Below are 26,799 nucleotides of genomic sequence, written 5' to 3'. Positions count from 1 at the left end.
AGTCATAATCATGCAATTCACCATTTAATGTGCACAATTCCATGGTTTTGTATATTCACACATGTGCAACTATCACTACAATTTTAAACATACTCATCAACTCAAAAAGAAACCCCATAACCTTATCTCTCTCATTCCCCTATGCTCTCATCCACCTCCAAGCCCTAACCAACCACTAATCTACTTCTTATCTCTATAGATTTGCCTATTCTGTATATTTCATATAAACGGAATCACATAATATGTGATCTTTTGTGCCTGGCTTCCTTCATTTCACATGTTTTCCAAGTTCATCCATGTTGTGGTATGCCTCAGTACTTCATTCTTTTTTATTGCTAAATAATATTTCATTGCATGTATATATGTTTTATTTATCCATTATCAACTGATAAGACAGCTGAGTTGTTTTCCCTTTGGCTACTATAAATAACACTGCTATAAACATTCACATACAGGTTTTTATGTGGACACGTTTTCACTTCTCTTGGGTAGGTAACTAGGAGTGGGATTTGTGGGTCATATGGTAACTCTATGTTTAACCATTTAAAGAACTGTCAGACTCTTTTCCAAATCCGAGCAAAAACACAGATCCACTGGCACAAATACACAAAATGCTGGACTCCTCCCCAACTGCACCATTTTACATTCACACCTTTCTCTGTGTATGAAGGCTCTGATTTCCCCACATCCTTACCAACATTTGTCATTACCTGACTTTTCAACTATAGAATAAGTCGTTCATAAGTGTTCATACAATCCTAACACACCCAGATTTTTATGTACTTCAAGCTGCTCTTATGCACGGACATCAAATTTTAGACTTGAAAAGAGTCCAGTCGGGGTGCCTGGGTGGCTCAGTCTGTTAAGCGTCTGCTTTCGGCTCAGGTAATGATCCCAGGGTCCTTGGAGCCTGCTTCTCCCTCTCCCTCTGCCGCTCCCCCAGCTTGTGCACTCTCTCCTCTGGCAAATAAATAAATAAAATCTTTACCAAAAAAAAAGGGGGGGGCGCCTGGGTGGCACAGTGGTTAAGCGTCTGCCTTCGGCTCAGGGCGTGATCCCGGCGTTACGGGATCGAGCCCCACATCAGGCTCCTCCGCTATGAGCCTGCTTCTTCCTCTCCCACTCCCCCTGCTTGTGTTCCCTCTCTCGCTGGCTGGCTCTCTCTGTCGAATAAATAAATAAAATCTTTAAAAGAAAGAAAGAAAAGAAAAAGAAGAGTCCAGTCCTAGACCTACTTACCTAGACTACCCACCTTCTGTAAAATGAAGGGGCAGGAGTAAATGATCCAGACCCCCACCCGCAAATGAAACTTTTACAGACGAGATGAGCAGCAAATTTTCTAAGCACTCAACAAAGCCCCTAACAGGGATCCAGCCCTCAAGTGAACATGTTTTCCCACCAAACTCATTTGCAATGCCTCCTACATAAATGCAACTTCAAACCATAGCAGCAAATGACAGTCTTGATCGATCACTTTTCGTAAAAGAACCAAGATATCTTAGGTTGTCCCACTCAGAATCCTCAAATCCTGCTGTAATAGGGGAGGAGAAATAAAATTTAACTTAAAATTGGGGCAAAAGCACAGATTCAGTGGCACAAACACACAAAATCCCCGACTGCTCCCTTGCCCCAAGCCAGAGATGAAGTGTACTGTGCAGCCTTTCCCCACCATCTCGGCAGCACTGGGAGGGGGGCAAGCAGCAAATAAAACTGACACATTTATAGCAGCCCAAGGAGGCGGTGAGACCAAGACCTAACCAAGAAGAATGTCTAAGAATCTCGGCACCCAGTGCTATGTTCACCCAATGAATGTTTTCCAAGAATCGATACTGGATCTTAGCCAGGAAGGGGATGGACCACACAGCCCCTTCCGAAATGCAGAATTACTTTCTGTTTTCAGGCTTTGGTTCTGCACTTTGAGCAAGTTCTGCCTCTGTCCTGCAGCACCGAGGATGGGCCTCCCTAAGATGCTGGAGGTGCAAGCACTTCAGGCAGGGTAGGAGGTGAAAATTCATGGCCACCAAATCCCCATTTCTATGTGTTTATTCTGTTCATTTCCCTGTTTAAATACAGAAGGTGTTTTCAACTCAGACAAATTTAACACTCTTGCAAACATCTAGTTCTCATCTACTACATGCAGGTGCAAGACATAAAAATACAATCTCTATAGGATAAGGGTTAGGTCTTAGCAGAAGAAACAAAAAAATATATTCTTAAAAGAGCAAAGACTATTTTGTTTTTTGTATAAGGGCAATAATGCTATTGCAGGTCGGAGTACCCCCAGGGACTGGAATGTCTGGGGACTGTTTCATAAAGAGGACCTGAGCTGGATTCTGGAGAAAGGAGAAGTAGAGATGAAGAACTAGTATCCCAAAGAGGAGCAAAAGCCACTGCACTCGGCTGGCAAGAGAACTGTGGTAGGGAAATATTGTGTATAGAATGTCTAGCAAATCATATGGTTAATGGGGATTAGGATAAGCCCTGGAGAGATGCACTGGGGCCAGCTGGGCAGCAGCACCTTGAATGCCAGGTTAGGACATCAGATCTCATCCCTTAAGCCTGCAGCAGTTTCTGACTTCAGTGTGGGGTCTCCAGTCTCTCCAAGTGTGTCTGTTGCTCGTAATAGTTAAAAGTGCTGACATTTGCAGGTGAATTACAGAAATACAAGGAAGAGTCTTTGTGTTCTCACAAGTAAGACCACAGCAACAGGCCGTCAGTCTCCTCTGGTTTCAGCATCTTCTCCAAAAGCATCTCCTGATCAAGGAGCTGGTTTCTTTCAAAATTAAACATTCAGAGATGACAGGATCCTGACACAAGTGCACAAAGTATTGTTTGACTTAAGTCAGCTCACTCAGGCCTTTTGTATGACCACACACAAGGAGTCTGTGCAGAAGAGTCAAGGGACCACAGGGAAAGAGCAACGTGTTCTGGAGCATTCAGAACTCTTCCTAGACTTGTACACCTTGTCCACGGTCTCTAACCCTCCCAACCCAGGAAGGGGGCCTGATGGTCTGTTTTCATTGGGCAAGACACATTTAGTCCCTAAAAGTTAATTTGACAGTTCCATAGTATCCACAACGACAAAAATAAGTCTCATTTCTTTTTCTGATTCTAACACAGTCCTACATTTCCTTTGTCTCCTGATGACACTGGCAGAATATCTACCTCTTTAGGAGATAAAACCAAGTCATCACCATAATATTCACTTTCTTCTAGAGTAAAAAGACGACCTTACCACAAGTCCAAAAAATGGTCAGAAACCAAAGAAATTATGTTCCAAAATAAAACTCGGGCATCATGGACATTTAAGCAGGCTCTTCAGGAAGAAGCAAACACTGAGCTCCGAGGAGCACAGGAGGCAGGCGCTGGGCAGAGCCTTAGCCCTGCCAGAATCACAGGGCCGTGACACTGGCCTGCCTGGGTTCGTGGGGGCTTTAGCCTGTTTCGTTCAGTCTTAGTTTTCAACTAAGTGAAAAACACTCGCAGGAACCACATCTAAGAAAGAGGTAGGTGTGTATTTCTCACTCGGGAGCAACAGAAGACTCCCGAGAGCATCAGGCTGGCAATGGACACGTTTCAGTGGCGCGGGTCAGAGGAGATAATTTCCCGCTACCCCGCCGGCCGGCCTTTGGGCACAGGACTCAGACCTCTCCCCACGGCCGTCCACCGGCCTCGGCGCTGGCATCTGGGAGGCTCCACGGGCGGCGGGTCAGGACGCTCGAGCGATGTGTGAGCGATGCTTGGCGGATGCCCCGGCCCCGCGCGCGCCCGCTCCAACCCCGCGCCCGCCGCCGCCCGCCCCGCCGGCGTCAGGCCGGTCTTTCGGCCCGGCTCCTGTCACTCACCGGCCCGGCCCGGGCAGCAGGCGCCCACGGCTCCCCACGGGAGCTGGGCCCCCCGGGCCTCCAGGTTTCAGCCCGCCCCCGGCAGGCAGCGCAGGTGGATGAGCCCCGCAGCAGCGGCCCCACACCGGCCGCTCGGTCCAGCTCCCGGCGCTGCCCACTGGGTACGGATCAACAACAAGATGGCGGCCAGCCGAGGGGGCGGGGGCCGGGCGTCATAGTAACCAGGACGGCGAAGAACCCGCCCCAGCTGAGGATATCTCCAATCAACAGCCTCTTCGTCCGACGTTTAAGGGAGTACTTCTCGCTGACAGGACAGCTGGCCTGTCAGTCAGAGCCTGCCTCTCACGGCCCTTGCCGAACGCCTCAGGACGTGACTGTGACGGAGAGGGCTGGCGCATGCGCGCCGTTCGCAGAGTTGCTGGCGGCAGAGCTTTTGCTGGCGGCTCTGAGGCTATACCGCCCTTGGCCTTTTCGCGTGTGCAGCCTTTTTGCGGAGCCGACAGCGTCTTCTCACAGACGCGCACACACGTAGGGAATGCCTGCTGTGTGCTATACAATTTTTTTTTTTTTTTGTCACCCACCCTGAAAGGGCGGGCTTGTTGTCTAGGTTCACTGGTGAGGAAACTGAGGCGCAGAGGGGGAGGCCTGGCCAAGGTCACGCCGCCTCTGGAAATGGAGGCACCTGATCTCCTACCTCCTCCTACTGATTTCAAAGCATAATACCCCCTTACCAACGGCTTCCCCAGCTTTGCCTCTCATCAGTGGCGAGGTGCAGCCATGTGTGCTAACTCCAAGCATTCCCTGGCCCACTGCCCACGTTTATCCTCTGCCTTGAGTTCAGTGCCCAGCACAAGCCCTGGCACACAACAGAAACTCCTCTTCCTGCCCTAGAGCATCTTGTCTTGAGTACGTTGACACTGCTTTTGCCCTGGACTGTCATGCTCTATCTCAGAGGCTGACTGTGAGTCCTAGGAAAACGGTTATCCCTTGTTCCCCATACAGAGCACCTAACCCTGGCCTTGGTTTCAGGGTTAGGAGCTCAAATGCAATCACACAGCCTGGAACCACATCAAGGGCCAGAACTAGCTAGTTATGTGACTTTTGAGCCTTAGTTGCCCCATCTATAAAACGAGGATAACAAGGGAGCCCTTACACCAGGGTGAGCACTCAGGAAAGTCTGCCTGTAACCACTTCCAGTAACAGCCTGCTACCAGGTTGCTGTCCCTAGGGCCACCTATAACACCCTCAGTTTTTGAAGCGAGTGTTTCCTACAGAAGGCACTCAGCTTCTTCCCTGAACTGGGACACCATAACTGGCTTAGGAAGGGAGGTCCTCCATTGCCCTGAGAGGGTTCAGGTCCACAGACTTGGCAGAGGGAAGAAGATTGAAAGAACTTAGGGAAATCTCAGTAAAGGTAGCCTCTACCCAGAGAGCAGGTCCTCTTGGAGAGCTGGCAGTCACCTGAGACCTGATTCCAGGCCGGGCAAGGGGAGAGAGCTAGCACTGCGTCCAACAGTACCTGCGCGCCTGCGGGTTACTGCAGGCCACCCAGCTGTGTGCAACAGCTCAACCCGGCTCAGCTTTGGGAGGGCTGAGGGCCAAGAAACCAGAAGAAACAAGTCACGAATAAATTGGAATATTCCGTCAGAAGGGGGCTATCATCAATCCCTCCGTGGCCATCCTTGCCACAGGGTTCTCAAGTTTGCACCAACTCTCACCTCAGTGCAAAAGTTCAGATCCTTCCCAAGAAAACCTCCACACAGTCTGCAAACCGCACTGGAGGTTGGTGAGGGCCTTCAAGCAGCGACAATATCCTCTGTTCAGTGGGAAAAGGAAGCTCCTCTGCCCTCGCCATCCACTAAAGCAGGTGGTCTCTGAAGGGACAGGCTGATTGGAGGCCTCCTATGTCACTAATGAGGACAACAGCCTCTTACCTCTGCATTAATCACAGTCAGTCAGAGCATCATACAATGCCTTCTCAAAAGAAAAATAATCTTACTACTCCCTAGAGGGTTCCCAGAAGGCAAGGCACTCTCCAACTCGGAAGCACAGACCTTGGAGCTTCTCCCACAGGTGGGTTTCAAGGCTGGGACTCTTCCATTTGTAATTTTGTTTATTATTGAATCAACTTGAAGACTCAGCCCGTGATCATGCGAAGAAGAAATTCCATACATAGTGAAGCAGCTTCTCGGCCTCAGAGCCAGCGCCGGGCTCCTGTGAGCGTGTTGAACAGGTAATCTCTGCCTGTACCTGAGCTCAGGTGAATAGGAGGGAAAGAGGGCAATGCCGACCTCAGCAGAACAGCCTCCTTCCCTTAACGGTAGGGGAAGACATTCCAGAACCCTTGGTGAGACCCTCCTTCTGCTTGATCCAACCCTTCCCCACCCTCTTTTCTCGGCAATCCTGTGAGGTCTGGCTCAAATGCACAGGAAGCATCCTTGATTCCCGCAAACTGGCCACCAGCCCCCCTAAGCCCAGTGCCTGATTACTCTGCCATAAATCACTGATGACAATGGAATATCTGAGGGCCTCTCCCCTCACCACCCTTTCTGCCATAGGCAAAAACCAGACCAGGTCTGAGTCACCTTCTGGTCCAACAGGTGTTTGAGAAACATTGGCTGAAAGGTGAATAGGGGTGAGAACAGACCCCATTCAGGGAAAAAGTGGATAGTGGATGCCTGGTGGTAAAAGGAGTTGCTGAGGTGGGTTAAGGAGAGAAAGTGGACCCAGGTGGAGAGTGGTTTGGGAAGAGGGGGACTCACGGGAGTCCTGCGCTCTGCCATCAAAGTGCCGCTGACGGGAAGAATGAGAGGGGCAATGAGTCAAGCCCTGCCCCCAGGGAGCAGCTGGAGGTCTGCTCCCAAAGGGGTCCGGAGTCCACCTGCCTCCTCCACCCTGATGGGGCTGGCATGGGCTCTACGGCAGGGATAGCCAGCCACAGGAGGCGGGCTTGACAGGGGAGTATCTAAAGCAGCCTCAGTGCCCACTGTACAAGCTGGTAGGTTAGCATACCAGGCTCATGACACTGCTGGGTGTCTGGGGCATCTCCATCCTCGGTGCCTCCATGAACCCCTCAATGGACTCCTCAGGTCCCCGGATACTAGGGCAAAGTAAGAGCAGGAATACAGGATAAGGCTCTTGGTCCCAGGCTGAGTTTAAGAAACGGACCCTCAGGTATAGAGGTGTGCAAAGGAGGCTGACCTGTTTAGTAGCAGAGCCTGGGCTGGTTTGCTTGGTGTCTGTAGTATCTGGACCAACCTAAAATGCCAGGAGGAGGGACAGATCAGTGAGGGCAGCAGACCTGCTGGCTCTGGGAACAGGCACCATTTACCTGCCCCTCGATACTGGCGATAGCCGATGTCTGTATGCAATGCCCACAGCGTTAGCCCCACCTTCCCCTGGATTCAGGCCTGTGCCCACAAAAAACAAAACAAAATAAAACAAAACAAAACAAAAAACTCACTCTTAGGGGCAGATCGGGTTTGAAGTGGAAGGTTCGGGTCAGAAATAGGGATAAATGCCCAATGCATGACAAACTCTGAGTCCCAAGCACTGGCCTCATCCACACCCACCCCAGCCCAAAACCAGGCTCTGCCAATAAAGGGAGACAACTTCCTCCCAGGGCCTCTCTGCCTCTAACCTGACAATCTCTGGAGAGCAGCCCCCATTACTAGCAGTTTGTCTGCACATCAGCTTGGGCGCTGTCATCAAATCTTGGTGAAACCACCTATCTCAGATGGGGTCCATTAGTGGGCTGGGGCGAGGCAGAGAGCAGAGGGATAGGAATCCTACCCCTGGAAGAGTCTGCCGAAGAGCCAGCCCAGAGCCAAGAGAAAGAGCGCACTGGTCACAGTCAGCACCACCACAAACCAGGGTTCCGGCTGCCAGAAAGCCTCCATGTCTGTCACAAGCAGGGGTGTCATCATTGAAGGCACCTGAAATGGGGGCCACAGCCCTGCCAAAATGCCCTGATCATGCAGCCTTCAAACCCCTCCAAGAGTTGGGCCACCCCACACCCCAGAATTGCTCTTCTGAATTGCTAAGCTCTTAACACTCAATGGCTCCCTCTGGAGTGTCTTCCCCCATCGGTCCGTCTGGAAAACTGGGTCTGCCCGCCCTTCAAGATCCTCTCTCCCCACCTCCCAAGGTCCCAAGGCCCCCCTCACTGTGGCTCTGTGGGTGCGGGTGGCCACTGTGCTGGTGCTCCAGGGAACGAGATGCACAATGACAGTGGCTGTGGTGCTGAGGTGGGGGATGGAGGGACCTGCATCAGCCACCCGGATCAACAGCTCATAAGTACGGGGCTGCTCTGGCCAGGGGGGCCCCAACATGATGTTGTCGTGCACCAGGATGGGTCCTCGCAGGCTGAATCGGCTCTGACTATTCCCTGAAAGCAGAGTGGCAGAGGAAGGGAACCACTGCTGGCCTCGGCCTGCTCCTTCCCCAACATCCTGGTGGCCCCCACGGCCCTCACCTCCCACGATGCTGTAGGAGAAGGCCAGACGCTGTGGCTCCTGAGGCACCCAGCATGACACCTTGGTCACCTCCACACTACGGCCCAGGGGAGCGTAGACAGTGAGTTCCTGAAATGGGGGCTGACACTCGGGGGCATAGTCGTTCACATCCTGCAGGAAGGTAGCCAGGTCACCCCAAATCCCCAAGCCAGCCCCTCAGTCTCCCCCAACCACAGCCAGAGCCTCGGTGTCAGGAAACAGTTTCCAAGGGTTTCCGTAATGAGACACCACTTCCCTCCAGCCAACTGATGTAGGAAACTTAAGCCCAGGGTAGAAAAGTAGAATGCCAGAGGAAGATGAACACTTTCCAATTTTTTCCAAGGACTTGGGGCTCAATTACCTCAACCTCAATGGTAATGGTGCAGGAGCCAGAGCGGCGGTGGGTGGGGTCCTGGTCTTGGCCATGGTCAGTCAGTAGGACAGTGAGCTTGTACAATGTCTGCAACTCATAGTCCAAAGATCCCAGGAGGTGCACCTCCCCTAGATGAGGGGCCCACAGCCTCAGCCTTCAGAGTCAACTCTGGTTCCACCCCTCCATCCCAGCCCTGGGGTGGGAATACCGCTGAGACGGTCCACAGAGAAGGCGGTGGGCCCGCTGGAGACGTAGTACTCAATGCTGTTGTGCGGGTAATCCTTGTCCGTGCCCACCACAGAGCCCAGCAGGGTGTAGGGCCCTGCATCCTCCCGGATCCGGAATGTGTGCGGGACACAGGCTGGGGAGAACTCATTGACGGGTGTCACCATCACCAATACTGGCACCTCAGCTGGAGGCCATTTGGCAGTCAAGGAGCTGGCCTGCAGCGCCCAGCCCTTCCCTGGGGTCTAAGGAGGGAGCCACGGCCCTGCCCTGGGGGTCTAAGGAGGGAGTGGGTCTAGAGGAAGGAAGAGCAATAGCCTTTCCTTATTGGTGGTGGGGGGGGGTAGTAGGTGTCAAGGAGAGAGAATGCCCCACCCTAGGAGTCTGACATGGAGTCAACCCCGCCCTATTGGTTTCTGTGGGAGCAGAGGTGGGAGGATAGGGAGAGGGGTACAGAACAGCCCTGTCCTGAATGTCCAGGCCTGGGTATGGTCACTCACTGGTCATGAGGGGCTGACCACCATCGAGCACCAGGATGGACGCTGCATGTTGAAAGCAGACCCCAGGAGTGTCACAGTCCAGTGTGGCGTTCACCTGGCCAGAGGGGCCACAGAGTGAGGCCGAGCCAAGCCCTGGGAGAGCCTAGAGCCACACTGGGCTGCAGCAGGTCAGGGCATCCACACATAGTCAACCCCGAGCCTCTGTTTTCTGGACTACAAAGCAGATTGACTTCACCACCATCTCCTTCACCGCCGTGGTCTCAGCTCCCACGGACCCTTGCCCCCCAACCCTCCACCATCCTGTCCCGAGCACCCCGCACATGGGTCTGGAGGCAGGGACTGGGTACCTCCAAGGCCCTGTCTCGAAGGCAGAGGCTAGCTGGGCCAGGGGGGCTGTGAAACCGCAGCTCGTAGTCGAGGGCGGAGCCGGGAGAGTCCGGATCAGCGCAGGTGAAGGTGTTCAGCACCGTGCCCACCGGCGTGGTCTCGGGGATTTCAGTCCTGGGAGCAGAGCGCGGGCGGCAGCGCACGAGTCAAACAGGCCCACGAGCCACCGCCATCGCCCCAATAGCTTAGGGAAGATTCCTGTACTCACACCAGCATCGCTGGGAGGCAGCGCGGGGGCCAGCGGTTGACCGAACGCACGCTCACCGTGAGATCGAGGTCAACGCCGGCCCACGGCATGAGCCGCTCATAGGCCTTCACCTGCAGCCTAGTGACCGCCGCGCCCCGGGCCTGCGCCAACTCCAGGGGCGCGGTGGTGCGGATCACGCCGTCTTCTGGGCGGGGTAGGGGTGGGGGATGCTGAGTTTAGCCCCGCCCCCAGCTCCATCCGGTCCTCATCCTCCCACCGTATCCCCCGCAGCTGGAGGGCGCTGAGCCTGGCCCCCCCGTCTCCTCCTCCTCCGAGGCTCGAGGCTCGCCTCTAATTCTAGCCGGGCCTCCAAATGCCACCTCGCCCCCGTCTGCCTCGGCTCCAGCCTCGTTTCTCAGGAGGGCGAGGAGGTAGCGCGGGTCACTCTGGACCAGCCGCAGAGGCATTTCGCACCCCCCACCCCAGTTCCCCTCACCACGTCCGATGGAGAACAGCGGGCAGGGCACTGGGGAGACGATTTCGTAGCGCACGTTGAACCCCCGGGCTCGAACCTGAACCACCTTACTGCCAGGGGCCAGGTCCTCCGGGACGGTGATATTCGGGGCCTGCCCCCTGGACCGAAATTGGGGGCACTAGCTCATGCCCCCTCATGCCACCCCTGGCCCTCTCCACAGGTCCTCCCCCAGGAGTTCCCTCATTACAGGAGCTAGAGGGGGACACCCCAGCAGCCCCACACCTTAACCTTACTCCTAATTCCCACTGTACCCAGGGTAGGGGAGCCTTACAGGAAGGAGATCTGACTGGAGGGAGCAGGTAAAACTTTCACCTTCAGCATCCTATGGCAGCTTCGATTTTGGCCAAAGGTCACCAAGATCTGAAGCTGGAAGACCTGCGGTGCACACAGAGCAGGAAGCGGATGAGTGTGTCTACTGTAGGTCTGTGCCTAGTCTTCCCCCAAATAGGCACCCCCTGCCTCAGGCCCTCCGTGGACAAGGAGCCCCAACCCTCACGCCACCCCGTGACCCGTCACTCTGCTGACAGGTACTCCTTTGAGTCCCATTCTTTGGGGCCATAAATTCTTCTTTTAGGATGCAAACAGCTCAAAAAAGTGTGATATCTGAGTCATTCACAATGTGACATCATCTTAGAGTTGCTAAGAGCCAATCATTAAGACATGGAAGTTTTAAAGGAGAAACTTCTCTAACGTCCTCCAGACTGTACTAGCCACTTTATCCAGAACTTTCTCTTCCTGTGTGACTGCTCTGAACACTCTCAGTTCTATTAAAGTCACTGGGAGCTCCCAGAGCCAGGGATCCCTTTTCTTTACGGAACTCCAGAACCCAGCACAGAACCAGGCCAACGTAGGAGAACAGCCAGCATGTGGCAACAGGTACGGATGTGGGCTACGTCTGAGCAGGGCAGCAAAATCTAGGAGGGCAAGAACAGACAAACCTCCCGGAAGTGGTGGCTCTGTCCATTGCATGCCCCATCCATACGTATCCCCAGGTCCCAAGTCAAGCTCACCTTTTTAGCCTGGCCTTTGAGGCCCTGGGATGGTGCTAACAGCCAACCTTGCCCATTGATGGAGAAAGGTCCAGGGAAGTATGGAGGGTCCTGGGTACTGTTGATGCTTATCTGACAGGACAGAGATGCTGGAGGCCCCAGCCCTAGCCCCCAGTGCCCCAAACATCCCTGTCAAAATCCCCCAACACCCCAGCTGGTACCTGCCCACCCCGAATTCTCCCATTCCCTGCCCCAGGGTGGCTCCCCGAATTCCACCCTGAACCCTGGCCCTGGTCCTCAATCTTTTCTGCTTTTATTTTTTTTTTCTTTTCTGCTTTTAAATAAATTATTTTGTATTTTTTTAACAACATTTCTTTTTTTGGATTACAAAATAATACAGAATTTTCATGAAGCATTCAGAACACAAAGGAGAACCTGAAAGAACACAAGCCCCTGAGATGTCCTTGTAGGAACAGCCATGGTCATTGGGGGTGAGCAGCCCTCAGTGGCTCTCTCCAAGAACATGCATCACGCAAAGGGTCCCTCTGCAGTCTGTGTTTGGCCAGAGAGGAGCGGGGCCAAGGAGGGGCCAGGCTTGGTTTCCCCATGCGCCTCCCCCATCCTGTCCCCTCCACTGCCCGTGTGCTGGGCTCACCTGGGCACGCTGGGGTTCCAGGCCTGGGAGCAGCAGAGTGTACAGCTGGGCCCCAGGTGTGACTGTTTCCCGAACCTGAATGATTTCCCCAGCTAGCCAGAGGGGAAGTCAGGGAGGCTCTGTTCAGCCCATGCCTGCCCGCCCCCGTCTGCTGCCCCTGGCCTCACCTGGGCTGGCAAATCGGCCAGCACACGGGCTATAGTCAGGGTCCCGGTGCACATCCACATAGAGTGGTCCCTCCGTCACGTGTTTACCACATGTGAGCCGCAGCTGCAGTTCATAGTGGTTCACTGCTAGGGCGTCCAGCCGGGCCGAGCTGCTTAAGGTCACCTGCGGCAGATGGACAGTGCCATGGGGGACTCTAGGTGCTCCGTCCCCCTACACAACCTCTGGCCTGGTGAATTGAGGGCCTGCCCTTGTCCCCCCATGGTTCCCATCTGTGCCCATGACCCTACCGTGCCCACGTAGACCTGCTGCCTCCTGCTCAGGCTGGGTAGGTTGAAGAAGGTGGTGGATGGCTTCACACGGACCAGCTCCAGAGTGGGCTTGTGAGAAGTGCAGTTGAAGGAGAAGGACTGAAGGACGCTGCCAGGTCCCTGGCTCTCCGAGATATTTATGAACCAGGGCAGGCAGTGGAGTTCTGTGAGGAAGAGACAATTCGGGCTGGAGGCCCCCCCCCACACAAGCCCTTCGGCCTCAGGGCCCGGTTGCATCTTGGGGCCAAACTGCCAAAACTCTTCCTTGTCCCCCACATCCAACCATGGCTCAGCTCTTTGAACAGAGTGGGAGTGAGGACTTGGTTGAGGAAGAAGCAGCCGCGATAAGGAGTGAGGGTCAGGGAGTTAGATCTTTGCCCTTCCCTGGCTCTCCCACAGCCCCTGCCCTGCATGGTAGCTTATCTGAGAAGAGCCACAATTCCACTCCACCGTGGAGTGTGTCGGGGCATGAGAACTGGAGGTCCCCCACCCACCGGCTCCTCACCAGAGACAACCAGAGCAAGCAGAAGCGCGGGGGGCCTGAGCACGGCCATGGTGACCTGAAGATACAGACAGCAGAGGCAACTCCGGAAGACCAGACGTGTTGGTCAGGCCCACCCTGTTGCCAGGTCAGTTGCTTAAACACAGCTGGGCAGGCGGGCCTCCCGGATCCTAGCCCCGCCCACCCCTGGTGACTTGAGCTCTAGACGCCAGACAGGCATTAAGAGGCCTGGACTACCCCAAGTTTTACTGCTTCCAGTGAATTCTCCCGTTCATTACTAAAACCCAAAGGAAATGTGAGGGGGAAAGGATCAAGCTTCAGGTAGGGAAACTGAGGCTCAGGGAAGTCAGTCTTGGTCATGCAGTCTTTGGAGAGACAAGCACAGCACTCAGAAAAACTGGGTTAGGGACTTGCTGCCCCACCGAGCTCACCCCCTCTCCCCATTAGAATGTTATCTGCCCACAAATCTAAGCCCGGCCATCAACAAAACCTCTTAAAAGTTGCCTACATTCCAATAGAAAAAGAATCCTTGGTGATGTAAATCAAAATAGTGGTTATCTTTGGGGATATCAATGGGAGGGGGCACAAAGTATCCTCCCGGAGTAGCTGGGGATAGTCTGTATCTTGGTCTGGATGCAAGTGTACAAGTGTCTATGGATTTTAACATTCATTGAGCTGTACTTTTGAGAGTTGTCCATTTGTTGTATTTATGTTATAAGTCAATTTTTATAAAAAGTTGTCCATACTTGTTCTTTCTAGTTCATCTCTCTCTCTTCTGCCCACTATCATCAAACGTGTCCCTCTCTTTGTGAAACTGCCCTTGTCAGAGTCCTAGAGACCTGCATACTGCTAAATTCAGTTCATTGTCCAATCTTACCTCCTCAGCAGTATTTGACACTTGCCCCCTTGGCTCCTACGGGCCGCACTCTCTCAGTTTCCTCCCACCTCCCTGGCTGCTCCTGCTTAGCCCCTTTGCTGGTCCTGCTTCCCTACCGCCACCAAGAGGACTCTTCCAGGGTTCAATCCTGACTGCTGCCCTCCTCTGTCTACACTCACCTCCCCCAACACATCCAAGCCCATGGCCTTAAATACCATCCACTCGTTTTGCCTTCCAGATCCAGTGCTGATCTCTCTCCCAGATTCCAGAGTCACACACCCAGGGGCTGACTCTGCGTTGGTCGCATGTCCACAAATAATCATTTGGTTTTCCTCCCCAAACCCGTTCTTCTCCAGTCTCTTTCCTGGATCAAGTCACGGCAATTCCATCCAACCAATTGTTCAGGCCAGATATCTAGGAGTCATGCTGGATGCTCCTCTTTCTCTACTCATATTCATGCATCAGCAAGGCTTGATCTTAGCTCCAAAACATACCCCAAAGTCACCCCCCCCTTTGCCCTGGCCCTACCCAGGCCCAGGCCCTCCCAGCCCTTGGTGGATGAGGGCAGGAGCCTTCACTCTGATTACAGAGTGGTTCTCCTAAAGCAGCTGGGATTACCTAAACAGGAGCCAGCCCAGGTCATTCCCTGCTCAAAAGCCCAGTGCTCCCCATCACACCATGAACAAAACCCTATACTTCTTTCTAGGGCTGCTAGGAGGCTGGTTTTGCTGACCTCCTTCCCCCAACTACCACCGTCTAGACACCCGGGCCTTCTTTATGTTAAGCCCTGTGCAACTCCTCTCTTCTCAGGGCCTTTAACTGGCTGATGCTTCTGCCTAGAATACCCCTCTTTTTGTTTTCTTTTTTTGAGAGAGAGAGCATGGGGTGGGAGGGAGCAGAGGCAGAGAAAGAATCTTAAGCAGACTCCAAGCTCAGCCTGGAGCCCAACCCAGGGCTCCATCTCACCACCCTGAGATCATAACCTGAGCTGAAATCAAGAGTCAGACACTTAATCTGCTGAACCACTCAGGCCCCCCTAGAATACCCTTCTTGATCTCCCATGATCGCTCATTCAGATCCCATACAGAATGCTGCCTCCTCTATGAGTCCCTTCTCCCAGTCCACCCTCATTCCCGCTATTTTTTTGTCTACTGACTTCTCTGTCTCAAGTTAGACTGTATCCTGGAACCTCCAGGGTGGCCTCCAGGAATGGGCTCTGACCATTCTGGACAGAGAGTGACGCCCTAACCCCCTGCGCTCAGTCTAGGTTGGCTTGTGCTGCGGGAAGAGGGAATGCGGGTGTCGCCGAGGTAATCACGGCTAACCCCGCGCTGCCCACTAGAGGGCGGCCCTGCCTTGCTCTGCCAGACGCGGGGCGGAAAGGGCGTGGGCTGGGCCTTGGCTGAAGCCCCTCTCCTGTGCCCCCGCGAGGTCGGGTGCTCCCGGAGTCCTCAGAGGGGCCGGACCCATCATTTCCAGGGTTTGTCGAGGCCCTTCCAGGAACGGATTCAGTGGGTCGGGCCCGGAGAGGGCCACAGCACTGCTAGGTCCGACGGTTGGGGGCGCTCTGCCCGCACGTGGGTGTGGCCGGGGGATCCGCGCTCTCCCGGAGCCTCTGCGGGAGGGACTGCAGTCCTATCCCGGGAAAAACGGGGAAGCGGAGGCTACCGCGGGGAATCGCCTTGTCTTGGGTTACGCAGCGAACCGCCCAGGGTGTGGGGGAGTCCCAGGCGGGACCCGCCCGGCTTCCAGCTACAGCCCCGCCCCTCCCTCCAGAGCAGGAGAGAAGCGGGGAGCCGGCGAAAGGCTCACCCACCCACTCGGCCGGGCCGAGGGGCGGGGCCGAGGTGGCCCCGCCCCGGCCCCATTGGCTGCCGCACCAGGGGCGGGGCGCGGCTGCCAGATGTTGGGGCGGCGGCGGCGGCGGCGGGAGCTGCGGCCAGCTAGGAGCGGCGGAGCCAGGCGGAGGGCCGGTGCGCCGCTGGCCCGCCCGCGGGGCCCTCTCCGCGCCGCTCGCGCTGGAGTTCGAAGAGGAACTGGCAGGCCTGGCGGGGGCTCCGGCAAGGGCATGCACAGCGCTCGGCTTGACAGCTTCCTGGGCCAGCTCCGCTGGGAACTGGTGAGGCTTGGGAGCGGGTGTGGCTTGTGAGGACGCGTGTGGGGTGCCCAGCTGCCGTCCGGCCCGAACGACACACGGGTAGGGGGCCGCCCCGAGTGCCCATCCGAGGCAGGATGGGGGCGGGGCGGCGCAGATGGCCCAGATGGCCCGCATCGGGTTTCGGACGGTTGGGAACTGCGCTGGGCATCAAGTAACAGCCGCCCAGCTGGCCTTGCTGCCGGGGTGGCGGAGGGAGTTGGCGGGGAGAAACTTCTTTTGGGGAGGATCAAGGGGCTGCGAGGGACTAAAGAAGTGCTGGCGCTAGTATGAATGCCTTCTACCCCAGACTGACCTGTACCTCCTTCCTCTACCCCCCACCTGGCAAGTGCTCTTTCTCTGAAAGAGACTGTGAGCTTTGGGGAGCTGAATCCCTCAGGAAGCAGGGATGCTCCCCCACCCCCAAACAGGACCTACTTCCCGATGCAGGCAGGCCCGCAACCCTGCCTCCCGCCCTGGTGGCGGGTACCGACTTGCCCAGCTCTGCGTGCTGCAGCCTGCCGGACTGCCACCAGGTCGGCTGATGGGAGCCACACGAGCTACGTGTGCCAGCGCTCCCATGCCGGCCCCGTGCCCGCTGGAGGCTTGCTGCCCAGGCCTGCAGGCCTATCCAGCCCTCCTGGGCCTTCTGTTTTGGGACTGGTCTGGCCAGGCAGGCAGGGGGGACACGCACTACCCCCTCCAACCTGGGCTCTCTCTTCCTCCACAGCTGTGCGGCCGGGACACAGGCTCACCACCCATGTCTGGCCCCCTTCCACCACCCCCCAAACCCGGTCCACGTGTTCCGCTTAGCCACCGACTCAGGGCCTCAGATGCCTTGGAAGAGGACTCAGTCTGCTGTGTGGAAGAGGAGGAGGAAGGTGTGGTGATAGGAGACAAGGGTGCTGTCTTGGGAAGCCCCAGGGAGCATGCCCTGGACTGGGACTCTGGCTTCTCTGAAGTGTCAGGCAGCACATGGAGAGAGGAAGAGCTGCCTGTACGCCAGCACCCAGCACCCCCAGCATGGCCCCGGCATAGACAGCGCCTCTCGGCCAGTGGCATTCCCCTGCCCAGCAGAGCTCCTGTGGCCAGTGCACCACCTGCCCACCGACCTCGGCCCAAGTCTACCCCAGATGCCTGCCTGGAGCATTGGCGGGGGCTGGAAGCTGAGGACTGGACAGCAGCCCTGCTGAACAGAGGTCGCAGTCGCCAGCCCCTAGTGCTAGGGGACAACTGCTTTGCTGACTTGGTGCACAACTGGATGGAGCTGCCAGAGGCAGCGGGTGAGGGGGACGATGGAGGTGGGCCCCGTGCCCGTGCTCGGCCCCCTCAGTTCTTGCTTGGGCTCTCTGAGCAGCTGCGGCGCCAGCTGGCCAGGGCACGCAGGGCGGCTATGGCGGGAAAGAGACTATCGTGCCCACCTCGCCCGGAACCCGAACTCCCTGCAGATGTCTCGCGCTTTGCAGCCCTTATGAGCTGCCGCAGCCGCCAGCCCATCATCTGCAATGACGTCAGCTACCTCTGACCCTGCCCTCCAGCCTGGGACAATAAAGGCCTTTCTCTGGACTATCTTGGTTCCATACCCCTGAGGCTCTAGGAGGTGGCCCCAGCCCTTTGAGGCACAGCCCAGGCAGGCAAATCTAAAGAGCCTTTTCTCCCCCTTCAGGGGTCCCCGTCACATCCATGTCACACGCCCTGTGCCTCGCTGCCCCGTGTTTCATCATCCATCTCCACTTACGCCCTCCTTCAACAAGCATTTATTGAGTGCCTACTGTGGACTCAGGATGCAAGGCTCCGTAGAGCCAGGTGACAGGGCTGCTGTCTTGTCACACAGCTCGTAGTGCAGGGGTGGAAAAGTGGTGTCGTCCTCCTCACCCTCACAGCTGAGCTCCAGCACCAGCGCCCGCTGCCCTGGCTTAGGCTTCCGGCCTGTCACCTGCTGCACCAGTTTCGTCACCCTGGTGGTACGGCGGGGAAGGGGTGGGGGTGATTGGCTAAGTGAGCAGTGGTAGGCAGAGTGACCGGGCATGGACCACAGGGTGCTGATGGCCACAAGGAGCCTAAGCCAGGAGCACGAGCAGCTCAAGACAGGAAACATCTGAAAGTATTTTAGGAGCAGCAGGCAGGGCGGGCAGGAGGCAGGAAGCTGCGAGTCCCCTGAGAGCGGGCTGTGAAAGGGGGGCTTAGCAGGGTGTGGAGGAGCTGATGGGGCTGGCCAAGCAGGCAGCTGGGAGGCCCCTCCTCAGGTTTTCGGTCCTCACCCCACCCCCAGCCCATTTGCTGCCTCCATTTGGCAAAAGAAAGCCTCAGGAGGGTGTGAGGGGCCCAAACAGGGTGGGGAAGAGGAAAGAGTTCATGTCTCCCAACTCCAACCTCTAGGAACAGAACAAGTCCTGGCTACAGTCAGGCGTGGGCTCACCTGAGGGCCAGGTGCTGGGCCTGCTTTTCAGGCGACCATCGTGCTGAGTAGAGCCGGGCCTTTCCATGCAGCAGCATCTTCACCCTCAGCCCAAATTGTTCCTAGAGAGAGATAGGTCAGGTGCCAGCTAGGCCGGGGGGCCAGGCCTGAAGGCAGGGAGGAACGGGGCTCACCTGGAGATGGGCCAGCAGTAACTCCAGGGTCATCTCTGGCTGCCCAGCAGGCACCTTCAGGCGGTCCCAACAGGTCCAGGTCCACGTCAGGTGATCTAACTGGAGGGAGGGCGCAGTAAGAAGCTTCTCGCACCCACCCTCCCCCTATCCATTACCAGCAGCTGATGGCCCCTTTCCTAGAGGAGGAGCTGGACTAGAGGCAGGAAACAGAAGCCAGGGGGGTGGGGTTGGAAGGTGGGATCTGGGCCCAGAGTCTCAGCACCCTCCCTGGCTATGCTGGGGCCAGCACAGGAAATGGGGCTATGGGGCCCCCGCACAGGGAAACAGGCAATCCATCACACAGGCTGGTTGTATGTGTGTGTGTGGAGGGGGGGCGAAGCTTCCTGAGGAAGCAGGAGCAGGACCGCTGCAGTCACCGATAAAGCTGCTCGATCCTCAAATGCAAGGCTGGGAGCTGGGGGGTACATCCTGCCCCCTCATCCTGTATTACCAGGGCGTTGGACTATGTGGGCACAGAGGATGAGGGGGCACAATGACCGCTAGGGCCCCACTGGCTGAGAGACCCCAGCAGGGACACAGTCTACATAGACCTCTTCCTCCTGTCCCCTTGCCTTCCCTATTTCAAGAGTCTTGGGGTTCTAGGGCCTGGAGCTGAGAGTGGCAGGCAGCCAGGGGCCAGGAAGGGGATGCTGACAGCTCCCCCAAAAAGCACAGTGGGGTCAAGCTGAGATGAGGCTAGAGGTGAGTTGGGGGGAATCCTCCCTTGCCCCCTCCCCCTCCACCATAGACAAAGGCAGCTTATGTCCTAGCTGGAGGAGAGGCCCTTCACAAAGGGGCTCTGTGTTCTGTGCCCTGAGGGACCCCAGGCCTGCTCAGCAAAAGCCCAATGCTGGCCCATGACCTCTCCCCTCTCCCCTGGTGAGGGCATTCTCTCCACCCCCTTTCCTGTGCCCCAAGAAAATGCCAACTACTGCCGAGCCTGGGCACACAGCCAGGGGCATTCACAGCCCTGCACTCGAAGGAACACACACACACACACACACACACACACACACACACACACACGGCCAGGAACGCCTGCATGTGTACTCACACACACACCCATGCACGCCCACAGTGAAGAGCCCTGTGCTCCCATCTGGCACACAGATGTACAAGCCAGGGATGCCCAGACCCCTGTGCACTCACACGCAAGAACGAATGCCCACATCCCCACCCGCTGTGCTGAGCTCAGTGCCCTTTAATGCAGCTTGGAGGGGGTGGGCCAGGGTCCCCATGCCGTGCAGGCGGAAGTTAGGCTCTGTTTGGGGCTAGGGGTCTACTCCCCCCTCCCTACCACCTCCCCCTTAGGGGCTTTACTGGAAGGAGGAGGCTGTGAGGGATGTCTGGCTCCACTAATGAGTTAAAGCTGCAGCAACCCCCAGACCCAGGGCAGGGGAGGGGTGAGGGGTGGGGGCGGCTGATGGCTGCTTCCTGTGTCTGACAGGTCCCAGTCTGGCTTCACAGCAGGAAGGAGGCTGGAGGGAGTCTTAAGGACTCCCCCAGAGTCTGGATTCTGGTGTGAACCCAAAGCCAGAGTAGAGCCTGTTTTGGTAGGGACAGGAAAAGCCCAGGCCTGGTGGGGTGTCAAGGGCTCACCTTCTGGTTGGCTGGGGCGCGAGGCACCCAGCGGTTGAAGCGGTTTTCAGCCAGATGCAGGTAGCTGTGGCGAAAGGCACCGAGGGGCCGTGGCCCGCCCACCACTTTGTACAGCTCCAGGCCCACCAGGCCTGCCACAGCTGCTGTGGTGGTAACAATGGCTGGGATAATCTGGCCCACAATTCGCTTGCTCTGCCAAGGACAGATTTGGTCTGGGCCTGAGGGGTGGGGCTAGGGTTTGACCCCCACCTCCAGGCCTGAGCCCCAAGGGGCACAGTTACCTGGTTGCGGTTGGCAGGGGGGATCCCATAGTTCTGAGCACGCAGGCTTGCTGCCGCTGCCACAAAATCCATATGGAAGTTGCTATCATTGTCCTGTGAGGCCCAAGTCCCAGTAGTGTTAACACAGCCCCGGAATCCCTCACCATGGCTCACCATGTGTCCCAGCACAGGTCTTCCCACAATTCTGCTGGGGGGGGGGGATGCTGACATCTGTCCCACTTATCAGATAAGGAAGCTGAGGCTCAGGGAAGGTGATCTGCTTTGGGATTCCTGCTGGTAGGAGCATTCAGGCCAAGGGAACTCCAAAGCCACCTTCTTAGCTCTTTTTTTTTTTTTAAAGATTTTATTTATTTATTTGACAGTGAGTGAGACAGCAAGAGAGGGAACACAAGCAGGGGGAGTGGGAGAGGGAGAAGCAGGCTTCCCGCTGAGCAAGGAGCCCGATGCGGGGCTCGATCCCAGGATCCTGGGATCATGACCTGAGCCGAAGGCAGAGGCTCAACGACTGAGCCACCCAGACGCCCCACCTTCTTAGCTCTTGACCTTCCCTAACAACCTCCCCAGCTTGCCCCTCACCCCTGCTTGGGCTCTCACCTTCTCAAACTTCAGGGGCTCCAGAGGAGGGCTCCCGCTCCAGACCTCCAGCATTTGGTGCAGTTTCTTCAGTTGCTCAGGGCCTGGCAGAGGAAGGGGGTGTCGGGTAGTTCTTAACCCCCACCTTCTGCCCTCTCCCTGGAGCCTGGTGCCTATTCTTGGTCTCTCCTAAGCCTAAACCGACTGCGTTCAGACAGATCCCGGGCTTGACGCTGCAGTCTCTCCGGCAGCCCGAGCCCGGCTTGTGTGCGTGCACGCGCATGCATCTGTGCGTGCACCTGCGAACTCTGTCCTCACCAGGCGACCACAGCTGGGTACTCTCCAAGGCGCATGGTTTGGGGTGGGGTTGTTGCTGATAATCTGCCAAGGGAACAGGGGTGTGGGGGTGTGGGCAGCAGGGAGAGGGCCTACTGAGGGGCTAGAGGATGAGCCCAAACCTCGAAAGAAGCAAGCTCAGAGGGCCTGTGAGTGAGTGGATTGGCGGCAGGGCCCCCAGGCCCCAACTTCCTTCTGTAGCATAGGCTGAGGACAGGGCCAGGCCTTTGGATGGCAGCTTGGTGGGGGGGGGGGTGGCAGAGCCAGGGACCTCACCAAACTCAGCAGAAGCCCCAGCTAGCTCCAGGTCATTAGGAAAGACGGGGGCCAAGGGCTGGGGCCTGGGCAACGGCAGCAACTTCAGTAGTTCCCTGAGTGCCGTCTGGTCCCGTGAGCCAGGCAGCCCGTGCATCCGGGCATACAGGTTAGCAGCCGTGAGCACGTAGAGGAGGTGCGTGTCCTGCAGTCAGACAAGAGCACGGGCAGAGGCATGGGTGTGCGTGAACATGTACAGGTGCGTGGGGGGCGGGTCACCGCCTGTTTGTGGAGCTGTTGGAGCGCCTGCCCCGTCTCACATGTGGACGCTGGTACGTGCACAAACGTGGCACTCCCCCTCAGCACCTGTGCCTCTCTGCAGAATGCAGAGGCGCCCAACTCTGCTCTGAGGGGTCACATCCCCACCTTGGGTTCCCAAGGGACCCCACTCACTTGGCTGGCATCAAACTCCAAGGGCTGGGGACACTGTTTGGGACCCGACCAGAAAAGAGTTCCATCCTCCAGCACCTAGGGATACGGAGGCTGTTGGGCTCAGTCTGGTCCCCCTGAACCCTCAGCCTCCTGACCCCTAGACACCCACTTTATCAGGTGGGAAACGGCTCAGCAGCTGCGTGATGTCATAATGGAAACGTCGCTGCCAGTGGCCGAGGGCCCACGCCACACAGTCTTGCCAGGTCCGTGGACGCTCTCTCAGCACGCCCAGCACCTCCCGCAGCAGGGTCAGCACCTGTGGCCCATCTGCTTCTGCCAGAGAAGTGAGCACCCTGCAGAGAGAGGAGGAGGTCTGAGGCTGAGCCCTGAAGACTCCGGTGCTGGGGCTCTGGACTCCCATCCACCCCTCTTGGTGGCCTTACTGCTGGTGGCGGTTGATGGTCTCAGCAGACAGACGGAAGAGCCCGTCAAACTCATCCCGGGCCCACTGCAGGGGAGAGACGAACCATGAGGTGTCAGGTGGGGAACAGGTCTGCAGCTAAGGACGGAGCTGGGTGGCGTAGGGGTCCCTGGGGAGCTTCCTACCTGCAAGGTGTGCTCGACTGTGCTGGGGAAGTGCCGTAGGGTGCAGACAGGGTAGGCAGCATCCTCAGGAGCTAAACCCGAGGCAGGGGCTGTGTAGGCCTCGGTCACATGTGGCACGAACACTGAAGCATGGCCCGAGGTGCCCTGTGTCCCCGCCTCCAGCAGTGGCTTCAGATAGTGGGTGCAGCGAGCAGCCACATAGTGGCCTAGCAAGGGGGCAGAGGGTCAGGAGTGGGGCTGGCACTGCCTCGAATAAGGGGCTGAGTTTCAAGGTCAAGCACTCACGGGCCTGGAAACTGTCCAGGGCAGCAGCCACACCATCCACACGGGAGAAGAAATCGTCATCGTAGATGTGCTCTGTCGTGGGATCCAGTGGGTAGGTGAGTGGGGTCACCTTCAAGTCTGAGTTCAGGCGGTGAGTGGCCTCTGCAGCCACCTCCGCCTTGGGCCTCTGAGAAGAGAACAGGAAGATGCCGGGGGTGGGTGGTGGGCACTCTGGAACAACAGTTCAGGAGGCAAGATGTGCGTAGGGGCCAGCACTCACACCGATGTCCTGTGTCCTGAAGAGGAACTGACGGCTGAGATTGGAGCGCTCTATGTGGTCCATGTCAGCAACAGTCACACCCCTGCCGGCCGCGGTCCCCAGGCCCACTAGGGCAAAGCCTTTGAGCAGCTCACAGCCGATAGCACCAGCACCCACCTGCCAGCAGGAGCAGCCTTAGCCAGAGGGCCTGGCCTGGCCCTCCCACAGACATCTCCCAGCTGGACCACCAAGCTCACCAGGAGGTAGTGCTGCCGGCTCAGCTTCCTCTGAAAACCAGCCCCAAACACTGCAATTTGCCCATCATAGCGGCAACATTTCTAGGGGACACAGACAGGGGTCAGTGATGGCCTGTGCTGTGTCTCCTCCCTCTTACACTAACTTTTCCAGGTCAGGATCTCTGGACCGTTCTTCCTGTTCCCTCCCTGGTCCTAAGTTTGGAGAAGGCTTGCACCCCTACCCCAGGTTCTTACCTGGGCACAGTCCTCCGGTGTGGAAAGGAACTTCCCATCTTCTGGAAGGCAATCGAGGGCATCGAAGTAAAGCCACTGGTCCAGGGGCATGAACTTCCCGGAGATTGCCTAGAGGCCAGAACTTCAGTGTAGGGACTCCTGCCAGCTCCAAGCCGCCTTGGATCCTGGCTGGGCTTCACGAGACTGGTGAAGCCACCACGGCTGCTGTCGGGTACTGGGCACCGTCTGGCACCCACACTGATCTCCACACCCTTCCCGGTCTCATCCTGCCTGTGCCTCTGCCCACCTTCAGCACTTCCTGGGCAGCCACTGCACCCAGCATGGCTGCCATGGGGCTCAAGACACCAGCACTGCTCAGGGCGACTGTCCGCACTAGGGCCTCATCCAGCTGCTCTTCCAGGGGCTCTCCTTCTGCCCCCTTCAGTGGTTTCAGGGACCGGGCCAGGTCCACCACCATCTCTGCATCATCCTGTGGAGTGGAACTCTGTGGGCACGGCAGCCCCAGCCTGAGCTCCATCCCCCACTCAAACCCTTCACGCAGCCATCCCCCCATTTCCACAGAAGAAGAAGCAGGGCCTGAGTGTGAAGGCCCAAACCAGCTGCCAGACTGCGCAGCCCCGCCAGAGGACGCCTAGACAATGCCCGTGGAGGCTTTGCCAACGTGGTTGGAGACTTCAGCCCAGAACTGAGGGGTGAGGAGGTGGCCGGGGTCCCCAGGCTTTGCGCCTGGTACTTTCAGGGACCCGGTCTCTGGTCCGGAGACAGCGCTATCATTTCCTTTATGGAAGTGGGAAACTGCCTCTGGGATTACAACTCGGGCCTGTGAGATAATCACTGCTGCTTCCTGGCGGGTGGGACCCCAATAAGACGGAGGCTCGGGGAAGAAGCAACGGGGCACTCACAGGATCCCAACGCTGGGGCAGGCGGCCGTGGAGGTGCTGGAACTGGTGCAGCGCACGGAAGGCCTGGTGCAGGCAGTGGGCGCGGAGTGCTGCCTCGGGGCTCGGGGCCACCACACGGGGCTGGAGCAGGGCTACATCCAGGGGCTTCTGCAACAGCACTCAGCTCAGGCTCAGGTTCAGACCCCGAGGGCCCCGTGAGGCTCCCAAGCTCCCCCATCTCGGCTGCACTTGCACTCACATGGCTCACAGTCATGGGTCTCTTGACCTCAGTGACAGCCCCACCACGCAAGTAACGGGAGAAAGTTGCTGTGTCTCCAATCTCCAAGGTTCCGTCCTCTAGGGGAGATCCAGCCTGTCAGTATGACCTCTGAACCTGAATTATTCTTCATACTCGACCCTGTCTTGCGTCTGTGTCCTTGACCACACTGAGGAAGGTGGAGGGAGAACCTATCCCCAAGGACCAGGCTGCGGATGCCCTGAGTGGGGGCTGGGGGGCTGAGGCTGGATTGAAGTGGGTTGGCTTACCCTGCACGCGGATAGCCCGGGGATCACAGCCATTGAGCTCAACCATGCCCTCAATGCCTGAGAAAGTCACCAGATCCCCATCGCGGAAGTGGTGGCCATCGGCTTCTTTTCTCAGAGTGAGAATTCCAGGGGAGCCCTGGAGAAGAAGTGGCTTGGTTCAGGGGTGCCCTCCTTGGTCAGCAGCTGAGCACCCACACTTCAGCACCCACCTGGGAAATGTGCTGGATGGCCGCTGTCGGAGGTTCTGCCTCTGTGGGGTCCCGCACGGTGAAGTCCTCTCCGAAGTCACAGAACAGCTGCCTGCCGCGGGGTGGGAGGGGTCCCTGAGCCGGCCCAGTGGTGAAGGGTGGGAGACACTAGGCCCAGCCCACAGGGCCCCCGCACTGGGGAAGGAATGCTGGGAGAGGCTTGGGAGCTGGAGTTTGAGGGATTTACTGGAGCAGGTCTGGAGACCGGGGTGGAGGAAGCAGAGGGGTGGGACTGGGGACTACCATCGGGAGGGGATGCTAGGACAGGCCCGGGGTGGGGCGAGGGGCACGGGAGCAAGCCTGGAGCTCGGGACAGCCCTGGAACCGGCTGGCGCTTGTGAGGTGGCAAGTTAGGCAGGTAGTCTCTCTCACCCCACAAGGCCCCGGGTATCGGCCACCAGAAAGCAGATTCCGAGCTCGCGGCATACAGCGCCCACCTTCAGCTGCTCCTCCAGCTTCGAGGCAGTCAGCACCACCACCTGGGTGGACCCCGCGGTTAGCAGGGCCAGAACCACTGCTCGGCTCGGGGCTAGAGGAGGGGACGGGGCTCACCTGGAGAGTGGGGCAAGGAGGGTACCTGGAAGTCCAGCAGCAGCTCCTTGGTGATGTCACCTGTGTGCACACACACCTGGACGGCTCCGTTGAGCTGAGCCACAAATTCTTGAGATGCCTCAGCCCTGCTTCTAGCCAAGTCCTTCTCTGAGAGGAAAAACTAGACAGAGACCCACTCTGCCTTGAGCAAGGAGATTTCTCTCGGGCGCCACCCCCACCCTGGCCTGGGAACCTGTAGCACCCCCCGCCCCACGACCCTCACCTGGGCAGCCAGGTCAGACCAACAGGTGGGCTGGGGATCGTGCAGCGTGAGGCTGCCCACACCCATCAGGACCAAGTTTTTGGCCACCTCAGCCCCTAGACCCTGAAGGCCTGATAGCAGGACCTTGGCTCCCCGAATCCTCTGCATGGCCGGCAGGTCCAGCACATACCTGCGGAGGGGGAATAAGAAGGTAGGCAGTCGGAGGCCAGAAGTCAGAAGGCCACCCCCCTCCGTCCCCACCTCAGGCCTCACAGCTGCCGTGAGTACAGCTCCTCATCCAGCCACTTGGCGGTCTCCAGGACATCCATTCTCAGGCCGGTGGCGGGATGGCAGGCTGCAGCGCTTACAGACAGGGTCGCTGCGGGGCGGGCTGGGCCAGCAGAGGCCAGTGCCCCACTGCAGCTA

At 57.4% G+C, this 26,799-nt stretch overlaps 4 protein-coding genes across 7 annotated transcripts in view; 1 reads left to right on the top strand and 3 right to left on the bottom strand.

Moving 5' to 3' along the window:
* The window catches only part of IP6K1 (inositol hexakisphosphate kinase 1), a 62,280-nt gene extending 58,231 nt beyond the window's left edge, over positions 1-4,049 (bottom strand). For 2 of the 3 annotated variants that reach the window (XM_087867046.1, XM_087867045.1), the window contains exon 1: positions 3,846-4,049. The gene's annotated coding sequence lies outside the window, so the exon portion shown is untranslated. The remainder of the gene's footprint in view (positions 1-3,845) is intronic. The other variant, XM_045807156.2, reaches the window with a different exon arrangement.
* A 1,851-nt stretch (positions 4,050-5,900) lies between these two features.
* On the bottom strand, positions 5,901-14,262 carry CDHR4 (cadherin related family member 4). Its single transcript, XM_045807135.2, has 20 exons — positions 14,224-14,262; positions 13,171-13,225; positions 12,645-12,829; positions 12,357-12,519; positions 12,190-12,281; positions 11,556-11,666; positions 10,817-10,920; positions 10,507-10,643; positions 10,032-10,215; positions 9,784-9,937; positions 9,437-9,530; positions 8,920-9,123; positions 8,700-8,839; positions 8,320-8,470; positions 8,012-8,232; positions 7,638-7,780; positions 7,047-7,103; positions 6,858-6,945; positions 6,608-6,638; positions 5,901-6,095 (listed from the first exon to the last, which is right to left on the bottom strand). Exons 1-20 carry the CDS (start codon positions 14,260-14,262, stop codon positions 6,040-6,042), a joined length of 2,409 nt encoding a protein of 802 aa, XP_045663091.2. The 3' UTR covers positions 5,901-6,039.
* Positions 14,263-15,927: 1,665 nt separating this feature from the next.
* On the top strand, positions 15,928-17,747 carry INKA1 (inka box actin regulator 1). The gene is made up of 2 exons (XM_045807159.2): positions 15,928-16,163; positions 16,909-17,747. Exons 1-2 carry the CDS (start codon positions 15,948-15,950, stop codon positions 17,701-17,703), a joined length of 1,011 nt encoding a protein of 336 aa, XP_045663115.2. The 5' UTR covers positions 15,928-15,947; the 3' UTR covers positions 17,704-17,747.
* Positions 17,748-17,919: 172 nt separating this feature from the next.
* UBA7 (ubiquitin like modifier activating enzyme 7) lies at positions 17,920-26,779 on the bottom strand. Of its 2 annotated transcripts, none has more exons than XM_045807158.2 (24): positions 26,647-26,779; positions 26,395-26,563; positions 26,158-26,292; positions 25,953-26,059; positions 25,542-25,632; positions 25,333-25,468; positions 25,046-25,143; positions 24,808-24,954; positions 24,192-24,374; positions 23,906-24,013; positions 23,672-23,752; positions 23,436-23,591; positions 23,177-23,342; positions 22,892-23,097; positions 22,729-22,793; positions 22,455-22,638; positions 22,307-22,381; positions 21,875-22,058; positions 21,284-21,366; positions 20,690-20,782; positions 20,409-20,600; positions 18,771-18,869; positions 18,598-18,698; positions 17,920-18,136 (listed from the first exon to the last, which is right to left on the bottom strand). In XM_045807158.2, exons 1-24 carry the CDS (start codon positions 26,700-26,702, stop codon positions 17,947-17,949), a joined length of 3,105 nt encoding a protein of 1,034 aa, XP_045663114.2. In that variant the 5' UTR covers positions 26,703-26,779; the 3' UTR covers positions 17,920-17,946. The 2 variants fall into 2 exon arrangements, with proteins under 2 accessions (XP_045663114.2, XP_087723162.1); XM_087867036.1 differs by having other exon boundaries at positions 26,635-26,765.
* Between the last annotated feature and the right edge of the window lie 20 nt (positions 26,780-26,799).

The sequence above is a fragment of the Ursus americanus genome, chromosome 14 (genome assembly GCF_024610735.1).
Source record: "Ursus americanus isolate L20-20 chromosome 14, mUrsAme1.1.p, whole genome shotgun sequence".
NCBI classification, from domain to species: Eukaryota; Metazoa; Chordata; class Mammalia; order Carnivora; family Ursidae; genus Ursus; species Ursus americanus.
The sequence above is the reverse complement of the archived record's forward strand: the minus strand, read 5'-3'. Positions and strand labels throughout refer to the sequence as shown.